The sequence below is a fragment of the Triturus cristatus genome, chromosome 4_1 (assembly GCF_964204655.1).
Source record: "Triturus cristatus chromosome 4_1, aTriCri1.1, whole genome shotgun sequence".
Taxonomy (NCBI): Eukaryota; Metazoa; Chordata; class Amphibia; order Caudata; family Salamandridae; genus Triturus; species Triturus cristatus.
Window position 1 is genome coordinate 1098587927 of NC_140585.1, and position 16859 is coordinate 1098604785.

Here is a 16859-nt window from a genome sequence, read left to right on the forward strand (position 1 = left end):
TCTGGTTATTCACGGCCGTATCATAGCAACAGTTGGGAACAAAAGTAATTTCACACTGCTGCTACATCCAAACTGCCCTTTATGTACCTTGTTCCAGTTCTGGAATTATAGCTCCCGAGAAGCAACGCCAACATGGTGGAACATTCCGTGAATGCCGGTGATTAGAAATTGTAGGCTTCCTACAAAGTTTTTAAATGTCCACATTCTGTGCCTTAAAATATATGTTTCACTATCAGTTATGTGGAACAAATTTTATGGAACAAATCCTATACACACCTGCAGATAAAGGATCAACAAAATAGTGCATTCAGCTCCGATTAGCCATGAGTCAGATCCCGCTCGCGTACCTTCTTGTCCTGCCACTTGCCCCAACTCTTAGCCGTCCCTCTAGCTCTTGGTACCTACGATCACACTATCTCCACGTTTTCACTTGGACAACTGATACAGAGATGTCACTGAATCCATGCACCAGCAGCTCACACACACAGAGGGGTTACACAGGGAATCCTATGGTTAGTGGAAAATGTGTTCAGAAATCAGGCACTTGTATTCTCTTGATTGAAAGTAGAATGGTCCAGAAACATAAATCAAAAAGTCAAAACATAATAATGAACTAGAATATTAATGTCACCTTCATTTTATAAACTGCCTAAACTAAGAGCATCGTGTACAAGCTATTCTTCACGATTCTAAAGTGACTCAACCCTGCCTTTATGCGGATGATGACCACCCCCAGCAAACGCGTAAATAATTTTTGAAGGGAACTCCTTCACAAAGTTACTTGCGGGCTTAAATGTATATATTTAGCGAACAATCTAAAACATGCTTTTTACTGCAGTCTAATTTTACCAACTCCGACATGAATTAAGGCAATTTAAGAACTGAATCATGTCTCTGCGCACAGTAAAATGTCTTGCCTGCCAACTCCTAGCAAAACACACAAAAAAGCCTTTATTTATAAACTTAGATCTTTATGGCAGGGATGTCTCCAGCTGCGATGAAAGGAAATCCATACCTGCGCAAATAATGCTTGCTGATACTTACATTACTGAATCTATATTCAGCCAAGAAATATATTCCGTTTTCAATGGGATCTGTCAATACATAAAACAGGATGTGTGTCACGCTTGTGGCAACCAGCTAGGAATGCAAAACAATTTAGCCTTGAGCAATTTTAACAAGCGCAGGTACACTGTGTGCACAGTTTATTGTTGCAATAAGGAAAATTGTGTACTCAACTGTTTGGAGGTGGGATGGATTTTAACAATATGCAGAATACCGTGCCCCCCACCCAGTGCTCTGATGTCATAGAATCCCCTGCTGGCTTCTGTTCTTAAAGCGTTCAATATACAGATGTATTGTTGTGGTTATTAAAGGCAACCTATCAAACTACAGGCTCTCAGTGACTCACACTTCCATGTCCATTCTTGTTTCCCAAGATTTCTAGCCTCTTTGTAACTCCCATGAACTAAGACGTGAGCTGTGCGTTTACCTCCTACTAATTTAAAACCTTGCCAAACCTTTAAAAACACCCACGTTACAGACTCCTTACTTTTGGTAAGTAGTGACGTTACAAGTGTTGACTTAAGTCTGTCCAATGTTGGCCCACAAGAGATGGAGTCATTCCGTGCTTTCAAGATACGACGGTCAGGGGCCTTGCTTTCAATAGTGTGGTAGGTGTAGTGGTGCAGTGGCATCGGAGCCAAGGGGTGTGAAGGGCCTACCTACTGCACCTCAATTATAGTTGTTTATTTGCTACCGGAACAGGGAACTGGAGCCAATTCTCCGTGTTGGAATTTGGATGCATGACAGCCTGGCTACACCACTCATGGCTATGAAATAGTTATCAATTAGAACATGAGTGTTGATGGCAGGTCCAGGAGAGCAGGACCCATGCCATTTTCTTCAGAAAACCCATATGAGGCATGTGTAGTGACCTAGCAGGCACTAAGGCCATGATTTCAATGGTGCTGTAGGTACAGTCGCACCGGGGCTAAAAGTTGTAGGAACTCCTTTAAACACCAAATATAGCTGTATTTAACTAATAAAAAAGCAATCACAAGTGCAGTTATCTCGCATGCGCTAGGGTCATGATTTCAATAGTGCAGCAGGTATAGTGGCACCAGGACCAAAAGCTTTAGGCACCCCACTAAACACTGATTATTGCTATATTTTACAACTGTACAGGCAGTCACGAACACAGTTATTTTTCAGGCACTAGTGTCATGATTTGAATGGTAAAACAGTGGCACTAGGCAAACACTTTGGCAGAAGTCCTCCAAACAATTATTGCTAAATTTTACTACTAAAAAGACAGTCACAATTGCAGTTACCTTGCAGTTGAAAGGGGCTTGATTTAAATGGTGCAGCAGATGCAGTGGCCCCGGGGCCAAAAGTTGTCAGAACTCCTATTATCACCTAATATTGCTATATTTTTTCTACTATACAGTCAGACACATTTGCAGTTATTTTGCAGATAAAAGAGGCTTGAGTTGAATGGTGCAGTAGGTGCAGTGGCACCAGGGCCAAAAACTCTAGGGACCCCACTAAACTCAGAATATTGCTACATTTTACTACTAAGAATGCAGTCACAAGTGCAGATGCCTAGCAGGCACTAGGCCCATGATTTCAATGTTGCTGTAGGTGCAGTGGCACTGGGGCCAGAAGTTGTCAGAACTCATTTAAACACCAAATATTGGTATATTTAACTGTTAAATAAGCAGTCCCAAGTGCAGTTACCTTGTAGGCACTAGGGTCATGATTTCAATGGTGCAGCAGGTGCAATGACACTGTAGCCTAAAGCTCTAGGAGCCCTTCTAAAAACCAGACATTGCAATAAATTCTTACTAAACAGGCACAAGTGCAGTTACCTCATAGGCAATAGGGTCATGATTTGAATGGTGCAGGGTGTGCAGTAGCACTGTGACCAAAAGTTGTGATAACCTCTCTAAACACCAAATATTGCTATAATGTTCTACTTAACAGGCAGTCACAAATGCAGTTACCTTTCAGGCACTAGGAGCATGATTTGAATTGTGCAGCAGGTGCAGTGGCACCGGGCCCAAAAGTTGTCAGAACTTCTCTAAACACATAATATTGCTATTACGTTAATGAATTCGATTATTTAATGTAATTCTTCAAAATGTTGCCATTATTTACTCGCACTATACCACAAGTAACAACACAATATATCACCCAAGTCATAAAACTTTAACAGACTTTCTGTAACTTATATTGTACAACTACTCAGCAACTTACAACAAAAAACAGCTTATTATTAACCATATAGGTGAAACCTAATGCATTTACCAATGTTTGTTTATTATACTAATTGTGAATAATATTACATTAGGCGCTAATAGTTGAGAAAAAATTTGAGTACAAATACCTGGAATATGACTTTCCCCTGCAGCTGAAGTACGTGCATTTTTTTTTTAATGTATGTATGTTGTGTGTGTGCTTGCAGTTTGGAGTGTGTTTATGTAAGAAAGAGTGCGTATGTATGTGCATGTGACGGCAGAGTGTGTGTGTGTGTGTGAGATAAAGGGTTAGAAATTGCTTAAGTGCACGACTGCAGTAGTGTAAATGTTAATGCCATATTTAAGGGAAGGGCTAAGTGTGAGCAGCAGGACTGAGATTAGGTTAAGGGTGTAGAGAAGGAATTTACAGCAATGAAAATGCTAAGGATTAAGGCAACCTCAGGTTTTTGTAAGAGATCATATTCATTTAATTTCAAACAGGGGACAAGAGCACAAGGAGGTGCACATACTTAATTTCATGCCCAGGGTTGTGAAGGAAGATTCATAGCCAGGGTTTGGAAGAAGTCTAGTACTGGAGCCGACATTTACAGGCTGGAATGCTATCGCAGTTGTTTTTATTTGTTTCAGAAAAAATCGAGGTCTAATCGAATTGCTTTTCTCTGCGTCAACATGCTATTATCCTTCAGTGATGTCTGACTACTGGGGTCTCACATGCTGTCGTTTTGGGGCTAGGCATACTGGCCCACCAAATAATAAAAGACACAAACCACGTGCTTTTTATACAGCACTTAATAACACCGTTTTCCATGTTTTAAAGTTTTTGCTATGACCCATTTTAATGACACTCATTTTATTGACCTCAGGAGGAGGAAGGGCTAAGTCAGCCAACTGGGTTCACACTTTAGACCTTTGGGCGATTGGAGTTTTCTGAACTACCAACAAATATGAAGAAAATCTCCAGCGAGACTCATTCAATTTGTCTCATATATATTCTAGAGCAGATTTATTAATTATAAGTTTAATGGTCATTTTTCATGTGTTTAAGTTAGCACAAGCAGACCTTGATATTGTTGTGCCTTGGACTGCCTTTAAAATAAATGCTGTTTTATTCTTCACATTTGAAGGCCTGCTGGAGTTCTTTTTCATTAGCAAGAAAATACTCGAAATAGGATGTGTTATGTGGTGCAACTTAACGTACTGTATCGAAATTGAGCTTTAACGGAAGCCCTGCCAGAGGGGTTCTGGTAATGTTGCAAATAAGCAAGATTATTGCTGCTCACAGCTATAACTATTTGTTTGTTCAGTTAAATGGTTTAATGTTTAGCAGTGCAATGTCATTTCTCCTTGTGTGTAGGTTAAATGAGACTCCAGAATATTAATATTTAGGCGGTTTTCTGGGTAGGCTGTTTTATATTACACACATTCTGAAATGTTGAGTTATGTCATGAAACTAATCAAGTCAGTCTTATGATAACCCCCTCACGTTATGTTGAGAGTGTTCCTATTCACTCCTCTGATACTATAAAAAGTGCCTATTTTTGCTCTGAGACTTCTAGCAAACATTTCCCTATGACAGCCTGTTCTTTGATTCATATTAATCTTTTGCAAGTCTTTTCTTGCCTTTTAAACTAATCAGTCCTAATGTCAGTGTGCTATATTTTTGATTTTCAGACTTTGGCTTGCTTTAATGAAGGTAGACTCTATGACACCCTGCTATTTTAGTCTACAGTTATATTTTTTTCTTCTTGACTTTTGATATATATTGATGTGATTTGAACTGATTAACCAATTGACTTTTTGCTTTTTGTAGTGATTCTTACATTTTGAATAAACCTAGATCGTTTGGACTTTAAACATCGTCCTGTGTAGTTTTTCTTAATTTGCCTTGGGCCTATTTCCATTGGAGCATGGCCAGATCCTGCGTATTGGCCCATCAGCATTTTATTGGTTCAAAATGCTGATAATGTCCTAAAAATACGTCTCAATTGTATTGTTCTTTTATATGTAGTGGTGTGTCTCAGACTCCTCAGCTAGCTCATTAATCAAGAAAGAACCTTTTTACTTTGTCAGTCATCAGTGAAACGACAGCCAACCAAGCTTCAGACTCAATGCTACAAATCTCTGTAGCCACAGAGGGAGCACATTAGAAATAAGTCACTCATTTAAAGATAGAATCATAGCAGTCTTAACTGAAGTAAGACCATAAATTGCACCTGTTACACTTCAGGTGGATTGAAATATTCACTTAGTGCATTTTATGAAATAGTCAGTTGTTCAATACACAAGTATTCTAACTTTAGAAGGCGAACTTGTTATTAGCTTGTTAATCCAACAGCAGGTACGATAGAGTTTAGTGGCTGTGATGAATGAATGCTAGCAATTTAAGGTACCTTAGCGTGTGTATGTGCCTGATGCGTAAATCTAGATGTTGCCTTAGAGTCACATACTTACAGCTAATTTGGCTAAGTCAGGTTTCCTCTTTACACAGACAACGAAACTGTTGCAATATGTTACAGCTTTGATAATAAGAACTAGTTACTTACCTCCGGTGGCACCTTTTCTGGTAGAGACTCTATCTAACCACAAATTCCTCACCTTTTGAATACCTCAAGGTTTCAGACTGAGTCCAGAAACTTTTGCATAACAATTCCCTCCAGTGTCAACAGGTGGTGTCATGCAAAATTGTGCCACCTTGTGCCGCTCCATATCAAGCGTACGTGATGTTGGGACCAGCATATATGCATCACCTGCTCATGCTGGTTCCAGTTTCTTTCTGTGTCTCGTCCTTGCCAACAGATGTGGAGCCTTAAGAAACCATCATTAAAATAGTGTGCAGACTTTCAGGATTGGAATCGTATAATCTATGATTGTTATGAGACCACTCAACAGAATGTGGAGGTGGGAGGGAAGGTGAGTATTCTGCGGTTAGATAGGGTCTCTACCAGAAAAGGTGTTACCGAAGGTAAGGAACTTTTTCTTCTGATAGAGACTTCTAACTACAGATTGCTCACCTTTGAATAGGTACCAAAGGAGTACCTACAAAATGGTAGGTCTGTTACATGGTTCGGACCAAGAAATCTTGCAGGACTGAACAGGCAAAATGCCTGTCTTGCCGGACCTGGTTATCTAGGCAGTAGTATTTCTTTAACAAATGTTGGGATGCCCACGTAGCAGCCTGACAGGTGCACTAGTGCGATAGTCACAGCCTTTACAGCAGTACAATGAGCACACAATCCCTTAGTGCTCTGTTTTTTGGCCAGTCCATAACAGGTCTTGATACAAATACATAACCCCCGCACTGTGCCCACTCCAGCATGGCATGCACCCTTCTCACATATGTACATCTAATAAGACTGCCAACACATGTTGAAGTTTTGTTGTCGATGTTGGCCACAGTTTTATTACCATTATATGCATAATCATCTATTTTCTCACAATACCCTGGTCATAAAAATGTATGGCCCTGGTCATAAATCCTCATTGCGGACTGTCATACATTGCGTGTCATAAATCATTTGCTTTGCTTGTCATAAATCAATTGTTTGTCATAAATTACTTGCGCATCCAAGGTTCGCAAATCACACTGACAGTTCGTTGTTCCGCTATTTTCCAGGCATATATCCTTTCTTGACACTTTTTGGGTCATAAAATTGTTCTGTTGGTTTCCACCCTCCTTGCGTGTGAGGGGTAGCCTCTCCCCAGATTTAGGCCCCAACTCGCTACCGTGTTAGTCTCTTTTGTGCCCTGCCATCTGGCGGGGTCTGGGCCGCGAGTGCCATCTCCGTTTGCTACCCCCTTTTGTCAGGCCTACTCACCCTGCTGTAAGGCATCCAAAAGTGAGTGGCCCTCCTCCTACACATCGCCCTGTCGGTGTGCCTCCATAACCAACCATTGTACCCACTCTTATCTGCCGCCTTGCCCGCTGTCCAGTACTGAAACACTGCTGTTCCTTATATGTGGGTGGGTGGGTCTCAAAATTACCGCTGCTTTGCTCCCTGAGCTCCACGGAGATCATAATGAGCTGCAGTACAGGGAGCAGCGCCTTATAACCCCCACGTAATTTTCTGCCCCTAAAGGCGGTTGCTCCCTCATTGGCAAGGTGACTTGGCGCCTCTCTGATGCAGTTCTGGTGCGAGGGGGTAGCCCCCTCTTACTTCTGGGCACTTCATAGCAGCCCAAACCGTATCCTTCTAGGGCTATGGCATCAGTTATGGTGTCAGACCACGAGCCCCCCTTTAGGGGCGTCCTCTACAAATCCATCTGAAGATGGTCCTCTTCTGTACTGCTTTACCCTTTTTAGTAGGGGTGGGCAATCTATTACGCTCCGCAGGTGAATTGGAGGGATTTTGGCCACTTCATGTTACTTCTGTAATGTGGAGTTCTGGACAAATTTTGCCAACCGCTGTGTGGCAGAATTTATCTCACTTGCGCTCGTAAATGGTAAGATGTGAGTGCAAGAGAGATTTGGTGTTCCCTAGCATGTTTTTTGGTCGCAAGGAGGACACCTGGCGAGATTTCTCCAACCCGGGCGGTCACGGGCAGTCACAGGCGGGCAAGGGAAGTTGCGCCCATTTGCGGTCAGAATGCTGCCACCTGGGTAAAAAATCTTCTTGAGTGACAGCAAAATCAACTCAAGAAGCTGAACTCTGTGGTGCGCTGATTCATGCCGTTAGCGCTGATTTTTCAGGACAGAACGATCTCCTGGACAGCACGAGCAGTGTGATACGTCTATTTCTGCGTTTTATGGTATTTCACGGAATCTTGCAGAGATTTTTGTAGCTGCGGAATTCCAAGGAGTTGAACTCTGCGTGTTCTGCCCCTGCCTACTTTTTAGCTCAAGAGAATCCGATGAAAAATTCATGAAAAGTTGACCAACTTGTCTGAATTTCCTGGTCCTCTCAGAATAAAATAGGAGGTAATTTCAGGATGGAACCCTTCTTCCTCCTTGAAAGGATGAGGTGGTGCATAAAAACAGGACAAAGTAATGGACTGTAGTACATAAAAGGATGTAGCTACTTTGGGAAGGAATACTGACTTCATACGGGAGACCAACTTGTCTGGAAAGAATGAGGTATAAGAAGGCACTGCTGATAAAACATGGGGGTTCACTCACTCTCCTTGCTGATGAAATAGCGATGAGGAATACTGTTTTAAGAGTTAGCGATCATAAAGAACACTGCAAATAGGCTCAAAAGGCAAGCACAACAGATAAGTTAAGACCAGGTCCAGATTCCATAAAAAATGGGATAGGTGGAAACAGTGTCAACCTCCTCAGGAAACGCATCACAACAGGTGATTTGAAGTGAGACAGTCAATTTAGTAAACATACAAAAGGCTGAAATGGTTGATAAGTAACCTTAAACTGTGGCCACAGCAAGGCCTTGGTGGGCCAATGACAAACAAGACAAGAGAATATCAGAAAGGGACATTTTTAAGGGTGGGATGTGACAGGAGGAACACCACATCACAATCTTCTCCCAGCGGCCTACGTAAACAGTTTTAATAAGGACACGTGGCTGCTAGGATTACTCCAACCACTTTAGGAGGGAGATCCTATGCCATCAGCTGCTGCAACTCAATCTTCACACGTGGAGATGCGATAAGGGATGCTCCTGAATAGGCAGCCAGATTGAAGGACAGATGCTCTTGGACAGACAATCCAGGTTCCATACTCTTCTTGCCTAGTCCACAGTCACTAGAAAGTCTTAGGCTTGGTCTCTCTTGATCTTCTTGAGTACTCTGGGTAGGAGCGGTAGGAGAAAATAGAGTCCCAAGCACCAACTCAGGCAGCAGGTACACCTAGGCAAAGAACAAGGGAAGACTGTCTTGGCAACTCCAACGTGCAAAAGTTGTGACTCTGCATGTTCCCTGCAGTGGCGAATAGATCGATACAGGGTTCTCTTCATTTTTGGAAGACTCTGTGTGCCACTTCCAACTGTAAATGCCATTTGAGTTCTGCTAAATAATGGCAACTGAGTTTGTTTAAAGATCACGCAGGTATTGTGCCACCAAGGAAAGATTTTTCAGCCACTTACAGGGAAGTAGATCTTCCATGCACAGTGCCCACGACCCCATTTCATCTTGTTTGTTGCAGTACCACAGAGTGGCTGTGTTGTCTGCGAGCACCTGTACTTTTCCCCATTTGATGGGCAGGGGCACACTTTCAGTGTAAAGCAAATTGCTCACATCTCCAACAAGTTGATGTGGAAGATTGTCTCCACTGGAGACGAGTCCTTTGATCTCCACCTCTTCCAGATGACCTCACCAACTCAGTACCTATGCATCCGTCATGACTGTTAATTCTGGGGGGGTAGGAAAAGGAGTCTGCTGCTGGTCAAATTGCGGTCAATCAGCCACCAGAGTAGGATTATTTTTAGAGTCTCCTCGACACCTGGATGAAATCTGACAGATTTCCTTGGTGCTGAGCCCATTAAGACTTCAAATCCCACTGCACAGCCCTCTTGCACCACCTGGATAGGTCCACGAGCAGGATGTCGTTTTCACTGAGACTTGGGCTGCGGGCTGAAACATCAGGATAATATCCCGGATGTCCTGGACTAGTTGAGGTGGCAGTATAGCTCAGAAAAGCACTGTTTCCAGAATTGTTCCAATGAGGGGGAAAGAGTCAGGAGTAACTTCGGCACATTGATGAAGAAACCCAATGATGTCAACAGGTTGGTCATAGTCTAGAGATGGTTTGTGACTGTTTGAGGCAAGTCGCCTTCAGTAACCAGTCGTCGAGGTATGGGAAAACTGATATTCCCAACTTCCACAGATGGGCTGCGACCACCACCATCACATTTGTGAATACTCAAGGTAAACTGGTGAGGCCAAAGGAGAGCACAGAGAACTGAAAGTGCTCTTGGTTGATGTGAAATGGTAGATAACACCTGTGGGACTGCCGGAGGGGAGTACCGGAGTATGCATTCCACAAGTCCAGCACTATCATCTAGTATCTCGCATTGAGGGCAGACAGAACTTGGTTCAAATTGAGTATCTTGAACTTGGCTTTTCTTAAGAAGAAGTTTAGAGGGCATATATCTAGGATTGGAAGAAGGCCTTCATTGTTTTTTGGAATAAGAAACTAATGGGAGTAACAACCAGTCCCAATTTCTAAAACCGTCACCCTTTCTATTGCTCTTTTTTCCAAGAGAGCTATAATTTTTCAGGGTATAGACAAGTGATCCTTGGGTAGATGCAGTGGTGTGGGTGGCATGTCCAGAGAATAAGAAAGGAAGGGTAGAGAGTAAGCATGCTCCACAATCTAGAGCACCCAAAGATTTGAAATGATGCATCACCATCAGGGGAGGGAAATTGTGATTCGAACTCTAACTCGCCACTCGCCGCTCGTGTGATGTCAAGACCAAATTAAAGAGGTTTTGCTGTGGCTGCTGTCCGACCTATTTCTCTAAAGGATTGGGTGGTCTGTTGTTGTTGACACAAATATTGTCTTTGTCTCTATATAAAGCCCCTTCCGAAGCCTCAAAAAGGGCATTGTTGTTGAGGGAACTGCCACATTTGAGCATTTAAGCCCAATTAGCAAGCAGTTTACTGTCCTTAAATGTTTCAAAGGCTGAATCGGCCTTTGCCCCAAAAAAGCTTAGAACCATCAAAGGGCATGTCCATCAACAATTGTTGTACATCTGTGGAAAAACCCATAGAGTGAGTCCAAGCATGATGTCTTATTTCCACATTGGTACCATTTGCTCTACCAAGACAGTTAGTGGTGTCTAAGCCTGCTTTAATAGAATACTTTGCAGCACCCTGTCCATCATAGACTAGACACTGTAATATCTGTCTGACCTCCCTAAAAGACACAACATATTAACGATTCTAGGAGCTAGGCTGGTCAATGAAAAGACTTTCTTTACATATGCTTCCATTGTCTTTGACTCTCTATCCGGATAAGTGGTTGGAAACACATTCTGGTTGATATAACTTGTAGAAACCTCTACTACTAGGCATTCTGGTGTTGGATGCTGCAACAAAAAGTCAGAGTTCCCAGGAGCTGGCCTATAGCAGCTTACCACCTACCTATCAGTTGATTAACAAGATTCTGGTTTTGCCCAGGTGCCCACTAGAACATCGGTACCACTTCATTAAAGGGTAACAATGGCCCTCGGAAAGATTGGGCCAGGTTCAACACCTGTCAAGAGAGTTGATTTTACCTCCTGAGTAGGAAGAACAAGGTTGAAGGTCTCTGCTACCCTCCAAGTCACATTATTGAAAAAAAGCTGTTTCCTCATTGGCCTCTACAGGGTTAGGCTATGCCAATCCAAAGTCAGGCAAAGGATCTAATCCTCAAGCATTGCCTAAGGCCATCTAAAAAATCGCTTTGGTCACAAAAGGATTGATATTCATCATCATTGATGAAATCCTCTACGCCTTTATTTGGTTCTAATTGTTCACAAACTCTTAAACTAGGTGGAAGAGCAAGTTCTGAATCAGGCAGTATGATAGGATCTGCGATTGTTGTCAGTGACATTGGTAACTGTGTCGATAATGACACTGGGCAAGGCAACAGCGACATCAAATGTGGTGCTGAGGATGAAGGCAAAGGTGTAATTTGTGCCGGATTCAGCTAATCGGATCTGACACCGACATGTGGCTTGGAATGAAGTTGAGAGGCACAGCTGACAAGGTCAAATCTGTTGTCAAAAGTTCAGCTGGTGGCCTCGTGAGATCCATATGGCCCAAAGGCGCAGTAGAGAAATCCAAAAGCACCAAACAAATTTCCACAGCCATCTTTAGTTAATGTAGCTGATCTGACGTCCATACCTGATCCGAAGGAATCTGGAAATGGAATGGTGACACTGCTGGTACTGTACTGGGAAAACAGCTCAGTTTTTTTGAGGTGCCAGATGCATCATGCAACTATGAATGATGCGAGCATCTCAATGCAGGTGAACCATTCCTATATTGTTTGTGTCTTTTATGGCTTTTCCTAGACTTAGCTGACTTTGAGGAAGTCCGGTAGTGAGAACCTCAAGCAGGAACACCGCGCTGCAGACTTCACTCTAGACCGGGTCTTCGACTTGCTCAACTCCACAACCACCAACTTCGTCTCACGGTCACAACAAGTGGCCTTTTTATTCATCTCAGTGCACGGTTTATACCCTAATGATTTAGGTGACATTTTGATTAGAGATAACCGCCTAAAACTGTCAAATGTCAGTTGAAACTCCAGATCATTGCCACTTAGCGCAGAATTATAGGAACTGACAGCAGAGCGAGTAGGAGACATATATATACTTGTCACAACATCACATCCACATGAGACAGAGAGGCACGAGGTGGCACAATATTGACCAACGCCATCTGCCGACACCGGAGGGAATTGCTATGCAAACATTTCTGGATCCAGTTTCACACCTTGAGGAATTATTAATGTGAGGAATCTTCGATTAGAAGTCTCTATCTGATAGTGCTATGTTGCTAGGAGTTGTCATTATAGGTATTATATTTGCAAATGGAGGAGTCATTTATGTGCATATGAATTATAGTGGCACAGCAGGGGCCATATCTTTTTGCGCTTGGAGTGTCCAAAGTTCATTCAGATAACCCAGAATCTTCCCAAGTTAATGCATGAACTTTAAACAAAACAAGTCAGAGACGGTAAGCAGGGACTGTCCCCCTCTTTTTCTGACCTGTTCTGTTTAAAGTTTATGAATTAACTTGGAGGGACCCCGAGTTATATGTCTGAATTTTAGACATGTAGCACACAAGAAAAAAGAGGCATTCATCCCACTATGATATGTCCCAGGTTGCATTTTGCGAACTACATCTGCAATAATAAATTGCTAGTTCATAAACTCAAATTATATGAATAGAAAATGAAAATGTTACGCCTGACATCCTTGGCATGGTTTCCCCTAACTTTCTACCTTCAGATCTCCTGTTTTTGCTGACTTCATTTTTGCTGGCCTTAGATTCTGCGCTCTTTACCACTGCTGACCAGTGCTAAAGAGTTTGTGCTCTGCCCCTAAAACATGGTACCATTGGCTTATCCACAGATGGTATATATAATTTACTTATATATCCCTAGTAAAGTGCACTATATGTGCCCTGGGCCTGTAAATTAAATGTTACTAGTGGGCCTGCAGCACTGATTGAGCCACCCACTCAGATCAGAACAAGCTTTATTCCATTTTTGTAATAAATCATAAAAGCATATATTTAAAAACATTTAAATGTCACATAAGTTAAAAAAAAATAGCTTGGGGTAAAATTTACAAACCAATTACACGATGAGAGAAGGTTCAAATAAGTGCAGTCACCACAATTTCATTTGATTCAGATAAGAATGGGTTTTCTGCATTTCACTGTACATTTAAAAAATGATGAAATTGGCTTTATAAAATGTTCATTATCTAGAAATTGCATAGCTAAAAATGCTTTTCTATATTGTCTCAAGCCATTACTTTTAAAATTGGTAGAATTCATCTCCTTCTTTGGGTTGCATAAAATTTACAGAATAAAACCACATGGATTGTTGATTGCTGGGACTATTCATCACAAGGACATCTGCGCAATTCTGCAGCCCAGTCGTTGTAGGGAAGCTTACCAGGTGGTGGAAGATACCGAATGTAAACGTGTTAATACAAATCTCTCATAGGTACTTAATATCAGTTTAAGATAGGGCTGCATCCCAAGAGTGGTCAGCATCAACTGATTATACTGTACCGAGGGTTTGATTGCCTCGACCGCAAACCTGTTCTCCTCCAGATGCGTCATACAGAGCTTTTTAAGGTCTTTTCTGGAGACAGAGCTTATGGAACCGGGATCGTTATAGTATTCCAGGTGGCCGAGATCATTAGCAAAGTCCTTTATATTTTAACCACGGAATATCCAGCTCCCTGTCCAACTTGAAGCTATTGTTCAAAATTTCATGATTTAAAGTGTTTTTTTACAGAAGTCCAAATCTTGTGCCACGAAAGGAGCAGTTTGCATGCTATCAAGTCTGAGATGTATGGTAACTTTAGCTCTGAGTGGCAATTATAAGTTGAAGTACTGCCCGGAACTGCCAGGAGTAATTTTAAGAAGGTATTCTCCAACTGCTGAATTGGTTTTATATCTCGATAGCCCCAGACTCCAGCACCGGATCTTTCCATACTGACACATTTCGCCTGATAAATATGTAGCATCTCAACAGGTGGCCTTCTTCCCAATTTCCTAGAGAAATTGGCCAAAGCAACCGTCGATTTCATAAAAAGCAAGCTCCTATTTTTTACTGATTGGGACCATGTCCCCTTGTGATCAAATACAATACCTAAGTAGGAAAATGTCTTGGTGAATTCTGCCTTACTATTACCAATGAACATGTTCCTACATTTGGCACTGCCTTTCTCACACTTCATAATAAACATTTTAGTAGTATTTACTTTCATTCCTAGATTATCCATATACTCAGTGCAAACTGTAAGGGCCCTTTGGTGTCCCAATTGTGTCCTTGCCATCAGCACCGCATCATCCGCGCAGAGAAGGGTGGGCAGGGGGCGTTCGTTTATTTGTGGCACGTCCAGGCCCTTCGCCACCACTATGCGTTCTGGACCATTGGTATATAATGTAAATAGAAAAGATGCGAGGATGCAACCCTGTCTAACCCCCCTCTCCATGTTGAACAGTACATTCTCCTTTTACTCCAAACTGGACTCTTGCATTCGTGTTCCCATAAAGCTGTCTCAGAAAATCGATAAGAGGAGTTTCCACCCCTATCTTGGTTAAGATGTGCCATAACTTGTTGTGGACCACACAGATAAAAAGCTGCCATGAGGTCGACAAATGCGAGATATAGCCTACCTTGTTTGGACCACGTATACTTCCCTAGCAGGATGTTTAGGTTTAATCCTTGTTCCAGTGTACCCAGCCCCTCCGAAAGCCAAATTGAACATCTGAGAGGTTATTCTAAAGCAGCCCTGCAAATTTGTCTGAGGCCTGCCACTGCAAAGCCTGTGTGTGCAGTTTAAACTACCATGTCGACCTGGCAAGTTAAACCTCTTGCCAGGCCCAAACCTTCCTTTCTAATACATATATGTCAGCCCTATGTTAGGCCCTGGGCAGCCCAAGACCAGGGTGCAGCGTATTTAAAAAGTAGGACATGTATTTTTGAGTTTTACATGTCGTGGTAGTGAAAAACTCTTACATTTGTTTTTCACTACTGTAAGGCCCATCTCTCCCATAGGCTAGTATTGGAGTAACCTTATTACATTTTATAAGTGTACATTTTCCATTGTGAAGAGTTAGACTTCAATTTTGGGGACTCTGGAATCACAATTTAAAATCCTAACTTATGGTGAAATCAGATTTTAAACTGTAATTCTGAAAATGCCCCCATTAGAAAGATGGCATTTTCTTGGTTTAGCCATTAGGTGCCTGCTGCCTGTCTCCAATCACATGTTTGGGTTGGAGACAGTTGGGTTTTGTGTATTCCCCCAGACAGCCACAAACAATGAGAGATTAGCACTAGCGAACCATCTCGTCTGCACCACACATCCTTAACATGGGCGCAACCAGGATGAAGGTACTTTGGTTCAATGGGCCAACCCTGGTGCCTGTAGCGAGCCCATGCTCCATCACAGTCGGCTTGAGCTTTTAACTTTGTCCCGGTCAGGCAGGGTTCAGATATCCCAAGTAAGCGCTTATTGCTTCTAAGCGCTATTTTAAAGTTTATTCTTTAAAAATTCAAAACTCAAATTCTTCCTGTTGTTTTTTGTCGTTTTGTTTTTGTTATATTTATTAAAATAGTCTATGTTAATTTTATGTGTGGTGTTTTCTCTGTTGTACTGTCTGAAGTGTTGCACAAATACAACACACATTGCCTTAAAGTTAAGCCAGACTGCTCTGAGCCAAGCTACTATAGGGTGGACACTGGTTAATTTGGGGATTGCTGCTTCCATGCCCTGACTAGGATTGTGGTTACTGCTTGACCAGGGCTCATGCTCCAGTCAACCAGGACCCAAATTTGCAACAGAAAACATATATTTTTTTTTTTTAAATGAAACTTACCAATGGAATCTCCAGCATCCCAAAACAGCGAGCCAGCTGCAGACTCCTTTTCATCAAGTGCAATTATGAGTCCAAATGGGTTCTTGCGACTGTTGAGAAAAGCATTTTACATGTCAAGCAATACCAATATATTTACATTATTACTGTAGCACGCTTCAGTATTATCCAGAGAACACATTAGACAATATGGAGGCCGGAAGCAGTGCTCACTCTGACTTGTTATACGTCAACTGCTATCTTTGCATGGCATCAAGAGAATGCCATGGGCGAGTGCAAGTGGAGCGTTACTCAACCATTTTCATTAGCTGTTTTGACATTTCACTTCCAGGTCAATTCAGTTCACGCACTTCATGCTCTCTTAAAAATGCAGTGAGAAGGCTTGAGATGTGATTTAGTTCACATAAAATAGTCATCAACAAATATGTGCCTGGCCAAACGCACTTTCCAATTTCACAGTTAAAACATGTGGCCGATTGGCCAGTCCACATCGTCAGACTAAGGTTTCTAACTGCAATTAACACAATGGGATGTTTCAAGCTGTAGTGAAAACAATAAAGTGCCTGGCGGCCAATAATGACTGGTATGGACCTTCTG

At 42.2% G+C, this 16859-nt stretch overlaps 1 protein-coding gene across 1 annotated transcript in view; it reads right to left on the reverse strand.

Annotated features, from left to right (window-relative positions):
- Positions 1 to 16859, reverse strand: part of LOC146856076 (lysosomal alpha-glucosidase-like) — an 829176-nt gene that overhangs the window by 139381 nt on the left and 672936 nt on the right. The window contains exons 20-21 of the mRNA XM_085654093.1: positions 16266 to 16354; positions 1045 to 1094 (exon numbers count right to left, since the gene is read on the reverse strand). Coding sequence (XP_085510219.1) covers positions 1045 to 1094; positions 16266 to 16354 — 139 coding nt within the window. The remainder of the gene's footprint in view (positions 1 to 1044; positions 1095 to 16265; positions 16355 to 16859) is intronic.